Source organism: Vombatus ursinus, unplaced genomic scaffold (genome assembly GCF_900497805.2).
Source record: "Vombatus ursinus unplaced genomic scaffold, bare-nosed wombat genome assembly UNPS02001287.1, whole genome shotgun sequence".
Classification (NCBI taxonomy): domain Eukaryota; kingdom Metazoa; phylum Chordata; class Mammalia; order Diprotodontia; family Vombatidae; genus Vombatus; species Vombatus ursinus.
The window spans coordinates 18,960,023-18,967,002 of NW_020941065.1; the positions used below are offsets into that span (position 1 = coordinate 18,960,023).

Here is a 6,980-nt window from a genome sequence, read left to right on the forward strand (position 1 = left end):
CATGTGACAGGCAGGCAACCTGGCTGGACCCTAGGTGGGGCCCATTCCTGCCGGGGCTCCGCCCTCTCCTCTGCTCCCCGCGGGCCCCCAGCCCCCATCCGGCCTTGCGGGAACCAACTTGTTTTATCTAAGGCATTCCAGGCAGGAAGACCCAGCTCCCCTGCCCTGCTGTCCACTGGGCACAACTCTCTCATTGCCCTAACTGGCTGCAGAGCCAGGGCACCCTGTCTGCCACCAGGAAGCTGCTCCCCCAGCCGGGGGACTCCAGGAAGCCGAGGGCCAAGGTCTGTGTCACCCTGGGAAAAACAAGTTTGGTTCCTGGTCGGGCCCTGGGAGGGCCCACGGCTTGGGATCTCCTCTTCCTTTCCCTTTACTCCCCTCCTGTCCTCCTCTCTGGCCAGGGCTAAGCTGTAAGCACAACAAGGCGCCCTTTCTTTCTTCCTCCCTATGTCCCCCTTCCCCAACCTCCCCCAAGACTAGGGCCTTCCCCGGGGGTGGGAGAGGTGGAGGAAAAGCTGGGAGCTCAATTGGATTTAACTCACAAACATTTATTCACCACCTACTGTGTACCAGTCACTGTGGTGGCACTGGGGATTCAGACACACTTGACCTGTTGATCATGAAACGTTTTTCAGTACCTACTATGTGCTAGGCACTGGGGATACAGACACTTGACCTACCAAATAGCATTTATTCACCACCTACTGTGTGCCAGTCACTGTGGTAGGCACTGGGGGTACAGATACTTGACCTACCAGACAGCATTTATTCACCACCTACTGTGTGCCAGTCACTGTGTTAAGCACTGGGGAATACAAAAACATATGGCAATCAATGAGCAAGTATTTCGTAAGCACCCACTGTGTGCCTGGCGCTTGATGTGTTAAACCCCAGAAAGACAAAAGCAGAAGCAAAGCTTGTGCGCTGACTCTCTGGCTCCTCCTTCCTCTCAACCTTTTCCCTCTCTTTTTGCTGACTTAGCCCAGACCCATCCAAGGGGTGGAGAGGTTAATCAGTGACAAAGGACATCGATCACCCAGGCTCTGGGCTGGGGCGGCCTGAACCCTTCCTCCAGACGGCTCCTGGATGGCCAGCCCTTAGGCATCTGGACCATGGAATCCTCAGTGAAGTTGCTGGTCTTCCTGTCCTGCCTGGGAGCGGCTGCCCCGCTCTGCCGTGAGTGCCCCAGTCTTCTGTCCACAGTACCCAGGGTGCCCGAGCCAGAAGGGTCCCTAGAGATCTTGGCAGCATCGGGCTGGGACTCCATCCCCAGCATCCCAGGCCTTCAACCAACTTGTCCCACTGTTTTCATTTTACTGATAAGGAAACTGAGCCCCAGAAAGATCTGGCCAAGGTCACAGGCTGGAGAGGGGCTGGACCCAGATCTCCTGAACTGACACCCCCACCCTGAGCCCCACACTAGGGAGCAGAGACCAGGGTCCCCTCTGGAATCAACCAATCAGCAAGTGTGTATGGGAAGCCAGGCACTGTGTGAGGCGCTGGGGCTGCAGACACCAAATCAAGACAGTCCCTGCCCTCAAGGAGCCTACACTCTGGGAGGGGGAGACTATGTGTGCTGGATCCATAAATTCAAGGTAACAAGAGGAAGATGTCCACAGCTAGGAGCCTCAGGAAACACCCTGGAGCTGAGCAGTGAAGGAGGCTAGGGATTCTAAGAGGCAAAGAAGAGGGAGGGCATCCCAGGTAGAAGGCACAGCCTGTACAAAGGTCCAGAGACAAGAAATGGAATTTGGAGTGTGCTTGTCAGCAAGAAGGCCAGTCTGCTTGTGCAGCATACTTCATGGAGGGAAATGGTTGCAGCCAGGCTGGAAAGAGCTTTGAAAGCCAAGCAAATGAATTTGCATTTGATCCCGGAGGCAATAGAGAGCCCACAAGTTTTACTGAGTGAGGTAGTGACACTACCAGTCTTGTCCTTTGGAAATAATATTTTAGCAGCCGTGTGGAGGATGGATTGACCTGAGTGACCACTCTGTGTTCTGAGCCTGGTTGGAAGCTGCTGCTGATCCTTAGCACAAAATCGATTTATTCCAGCCTCCCAATCACCCGAGCCCATTAGAGAGCACCCGGATTCTCCAGACTGCAACTCAGAGAACCTGAGTTCAAATGCTGTCTTTGCCACTGACCTTGGGCAAGTCACTTCCCCAAATCTGTGCCTCAGTTTCCTCATCTGTAAAATGAGGGGGATTGGAACTATATGGCCTCTGGGGTCCCTGCCAGCTCCGCGATTCAACGTTGGGGCCTTAAGAGCAGGGAATATCAGGGCTGATAGGGCCCTTAGAACAGGGGATGTCAGAGCTGGAAGGGGCCTTAGAACAGGGAGTGTCAGGACTGAGAGGGGCCTTAGAACAGGGAGTGCCAAAGCTTGGAAGGACCATAGAACAGAGAATATCAGGGCAGGGAGGGCCCTTAAAATCTTCTATATTGCAGAGGAAACAGCCTAAGGAGGAAGAAAGCCTGCCCCAGCCTCAGAGAGGAAAGAGTTAATAATCCAGTTGGCCGTTCTCATCCTCCAGGACCCTGCCAGGATTTCTCAGGCCATCCTCAGCTGCTATATCCCCATCTTATCAGGGATCGAGGTCTGCTAGGTCCTGACGGATGACTCACCTGGCGTCCTCCACCAGGGTCAGGGGCTGCCTCCTGCCCCGGCTCATCTCAGGCTGCCCCCGGCTCATCTCAGGCTGCCGCTGCCTCCAAGAGAGGGGAACAGTGACCTTCATGCCTCCCCCACCCCGCCATACCCGCCAGCAGCCATGATAACTTTTCCTTCAAACAGGCAAGCTTTGAGAGCAGTGGTCTCATTTTGCGGGATGAGGAAACTGAGGCTCAGAGTGACTTGCCCAAGGTCTCCCAGGAAGGTCTTCTGACTGCCAGGCCAGTGGCTCGCCCCTGCACCAAGCCTTCTCTTCTTTGCCCATTTCTCAGCTGGTCTTAAAAAAACTCAGTTGAATTTAAACTGTGGTGGGTGAAGGCTGGAGCTGAGCTGGCTCAGGTGAGGCGTCCTCAAAGCAGGAATCTGAGGCTTCTGGGCCCTACAAGCTTGGCATCCTCCCCGAAGGAAGGGTGGACTGGCTATTGGTGTCCGCTCCTCCCCCCAACCTCTGCTACCCTTTGCATTCCGCAACAAACTTTTTTGGCCTTACATTTTTTATTCCTTTTTTTTTGTTTTTATGTCACCTTGTTTATGAACACATCCATTCCATCCCGGAACCCCAACCCTCAGATTACGTCTGAGCCATCCCTTGTAGCACAGGCTAAAAAGAGAGGGGAAAAAACATTTCAGCAAAAGCAAACATGCGATATCCAGAGGCCTCCACCTCTGTAAAGATTTTTTCAAATCTTCTCCTGGACTGAGCTTGGCCATCATAATGAAAGCATCCAATTTCTTTCTTCCTTTCTTCCTTTCTTCCTTCCTTCCTTCCTTTCTTTTTTGTTCTTTTCATTTACTTTGTGATTCAGCATACATTTATTTATCAATAATAATTGTCGTGTATTAGTTACCCCTCAAGCAGAAGTTAGGGGGTCTAGCCATCCAGGATCACAGAATCCCCACACCCCAGAGCTGGAAGGGCCCTCCCAAAGTCCAGTCTAACACACACCAGAACAGAAATCCCTCTCCAACATCCCCCCACAACTGGTCACCCTCCATCCTCTGACTGAAGACTTCCAGGGTAGGGAGCTCACGACCGCTGCTGGGCAGCTCTCACTGGCAGGACCCCAAGCCTCAGTTGTCCTGTTGGCCATTTTCCCCCGCAGCTCCTGGTTCTGACCTCAGGGGCTGGCCAAACAGAGAAGTTTAGAAGAGGGAACCCTCGTCCGGACATGGCTTGGAATTTGTGGCTTCTGGACTCCTGCCTGCACTAAGGACTTGTGGTCCCACGAGGGCATGGCATGTTTGCAGGAGTGGTCCAGAGCATACAGACAGCCAGAGACAGAGGAGGAACAAAGCACTCTGACGGCTGAAGGATCTGGGGAGGCTTCTGGGAGGAAGTAGCTTCCCAGCTGGGCCTTGAATAAGGGCCAGAAAGGGATTGCTCTTAACTCATAGAGCTAGGGCGAGAAGGAACCTTGGGGTGGAGGCGTGTAATCCAACCACTCTGTTCTACAGATAGGGAAACTGAGGCCCAGAGAGGGGAAGGTCCTCCCCGAAGAGATAGGATCATAGAGCTGGAGGGGACCTCAGAGGCCATTAACGGGGGCACTTGGGAGCTGAAGGAACTTGCCCAAGGTGGTCTTGGCTCACATCTCTTCCTCTCCTTCAGAAATCTCTCCTGCAAGTAGCAACCTGGTGGGGAGCGTCACCCGGCAGCTCCTGGAATGGATGGAGCGGAGATCCCCTTCGGAGCTGAACCCCAGCATCTACGTGGGGCTGCGTCTCTCCAACCAGCCAAGCCGCGACCAGGACGACCTCTATCTCAACAGCCTCATGGTCCACTACCAGCTGGCTTTCATTAAGTACGGCTGCCCCTCCCCTCCCTCGCCCGATCCATCCTGGGCAGACTGGGGAAAGACAGGCTTCCTCCCTGGCCCAGCTTAGAACCGGGAGGGGGTCACAGTTCATTTCAATTACACCAACAGTTAGTAATTATCTGTGATGGGCGGGGGTGGGGGGGCCTAGGAGATAAAGGTGAAAGTGTCTGGCCTGGAGGGGTTTCCCCTGCCCCTACTGGGGTGACCCTCAGCACACCCTCAATCTCCCCCAGGCAATTCTCTGAAACCATTTCAGAGAAGGTGGAGAGGGTTTCCTTACCTGGGAATTCCCACCAATGAGATCACACGTCCAGCCCATAAGTGCAAGGCACTAAGCTAGATGCTAATGATACAAAGAGGCCCTGCCCTCGTGGAGATTATAGTCTAATGGGGGAGAGAGGGGACATGCCATGGACACCGAGAAGTATGAGGCCACATGGGAAGAGTGACAGGCCCTGGGTTCGAATCCTAGCTCTGCCCCGGGGTACCAGTAGGAGGTTGGACAAGTCACTAGAATTCTCCTGGCTCCAGTTTCCTCCTCCATAAAATGAGGTGGTTGGCTCTGATGACCGCTAACGTCCCTCCCAGCCCTCTATCCCTAGTTCTGTGATTACTGTCCCCTTCCCTTGGGGAGTGGGAAGGAACAAGGAAGAAGGGTGCACCTGGGAGCCAGTCTGAACGTTGCCTTTGTCCTAGCCTTGCAGCAGATCACCAACACGAGCCTTCCATGGGCCAGCTGGCCTTGTACCTGCTGGCCATGCGGAGCGGCTGTAAGGATATTGGCACCCGGAAAGGAAACGTGCTGGTCACTCAACTCAAGCATTACCTGGAGGAAGAGAAGCATCGTATAGGTGAGTGGGCTGGGCAGCCGGGAGGATGCGTACCTGCTGGAATAGAGAATCAGAGCCATGAGAAACTCCACGCAGCGTACGCCGGCCGTGAGCTGCCTACTCTGTGCTAAAGCCCCTTGTGCCTGGTGGTGGAGAGGGGGAGGGCCTGGGCTCTGGAAGGAGGGTGAAACCTCTGGCTCCTGCTCCAGGCCTCACAGTGGTCTGTGTGGCTGTGGTCCCAGGAAGGCCGAGCGAAAGTCAAAGGTACTCCCAAAGCCCGCCTGCTGTGCTCCAGGAGACTCTTGATCTGGCCGGGTCCAGGGGCTCCCACGTCAAGGAAATCACAGCTGCCTGAAATAGAGAGGTTGGGGAGCATGTGTGTGCAAGACCCCATGATGCAAAATCATTCAGTCCCTGCCCTCAGGGAGCTTATATTCTACTGGGCGGGGCTACAGAGATGAATGTAATCCCTCAACCAATAAGCATTTATTTGACATCTCCTATGGGTCAGGTGCTGGCAGGGGATACAAAGGCAAAAGTAAACAGTCCCTGCCCGCGGGGAGCTTATGTTCTCTCAGGGTAGACACTATGTAGCTAGCAAATGATACAAATTATACACAAGGTAATTTTGTGGGGAGACAGTTGTGGTTGCCAGGGAAAATGAGAGAGGGCTTCCTGTAGGAAATCTGGCCTCAGACACTTCCTAGTTGTGTGACTCTGGGCACCTGTCTGCCTCAGTTTCTCATCTGTAAAATGGGCTGGAGAAGGAGGTGGCAAACCAGTCCAGTATCTCTGACAAGAAAACCCCAAATGAGATCACAGAACGTCATTTATTATTATTAGTAGTAGTATTATTAACAACAATCAAAAACAATTATTAAAGGGTGGCACAGTGGAGAGAGCACCAGCCTTGGAGTCAGGAAGACCTGAGTTCAAATCCAGCCTCAGACACATAACACTCACTAGCTGTGTGACCCTGGGCAAGTCACTTAACCCTGGTTGCCTCACCAAAAAGCAAAATAAATACAATTATTAAAAATAATTACTGGAAGAGGGGATAACACTTCCAGATTTATAATTTCATCAGTATAAGAACTCTCTCCACTCAAACAGATGGGCAACTTACAGCTCTTAAGAGGTGTTGAGGAGCATTGAAAAGTTAAGTGACTGGCCCAGGGTCACATGGCCCATATATGTCAGAGGCTGAATTCAAACCCAGACCTTCCTGGCTTTGAGGTGGATTCTCTGGCCACTACCCCATACTGCCTTTCTTTGAAGATAATACTCCCCAAATTTGATATATGAAAAAAAAAACCCACAAGAATTTCACAGCCATCCCCCAGGCCTGACCTGATTCACTGGCAGTGCCAAGGAAGCCTAGGTGGGATTCACTGGGGTGGAGGGTGCAGCCATGACCGCCCGTGGGGGCCTTTCCTCCAGGACACGAGCACAAGGGCCACCCTCTCACCAGCTATTACCAGTACAGCCTGGCCATTCTGGCACTGTGCGTCCATGACAAGAAGGTGCCGGGGCACGTGGTGGAGAAGCTGCTGCACGCGGCAGAGCATGACGTCTTCCTGCACAGGAGCCAGTACTCTGTGGGTGAGTGAGCCCTCTGGGCCCCCAGGCCACGGGGGGGGGGGGGGGGGGGGGGGGGGGGGG

The 6,980-nt window shown here is 53.6% G+C and overlaps 1 protein-coding gene across 2 annotated transcripts in view; it reads left to right on the top strand.

Moving 5' to 3' along the window:
• TCN2 (transcobalamin 2) overlaps positions 1-6,980 on the top strand; it is a 15,686-nt gene continuing 8,706 nt past the window's right edge. Inside the window, exons 1-5 of one of the 2 annotated variants that reach the window (XM_027864358.1) lie at positions 1-284; positions 982-1,176; positions 4,281-4,473; positions 5,185-5,339; positions 6,759-6,920. In XM_027864358.1, coding sequence (XP_027720159.1) covers positions 1,113-1,176; positions 4,281-4,473; positions 5,185-5,339; positions 6,759-6,920 — 574 coding nt within the window. In that variant the 5' untranslated portion in view covers positions 1-284; positions 982-1,112. Of the gene's footprint in view, positions 285-981; positions 1,177-2,991; positions 3,011-4,280; positions 4,474-5,184; positions 5,340-6,758; positions 6,921-6,980 lie in introns of those variants that run through there. The other variant, XM_027864366.1, reaches the window with a different exon arrangement.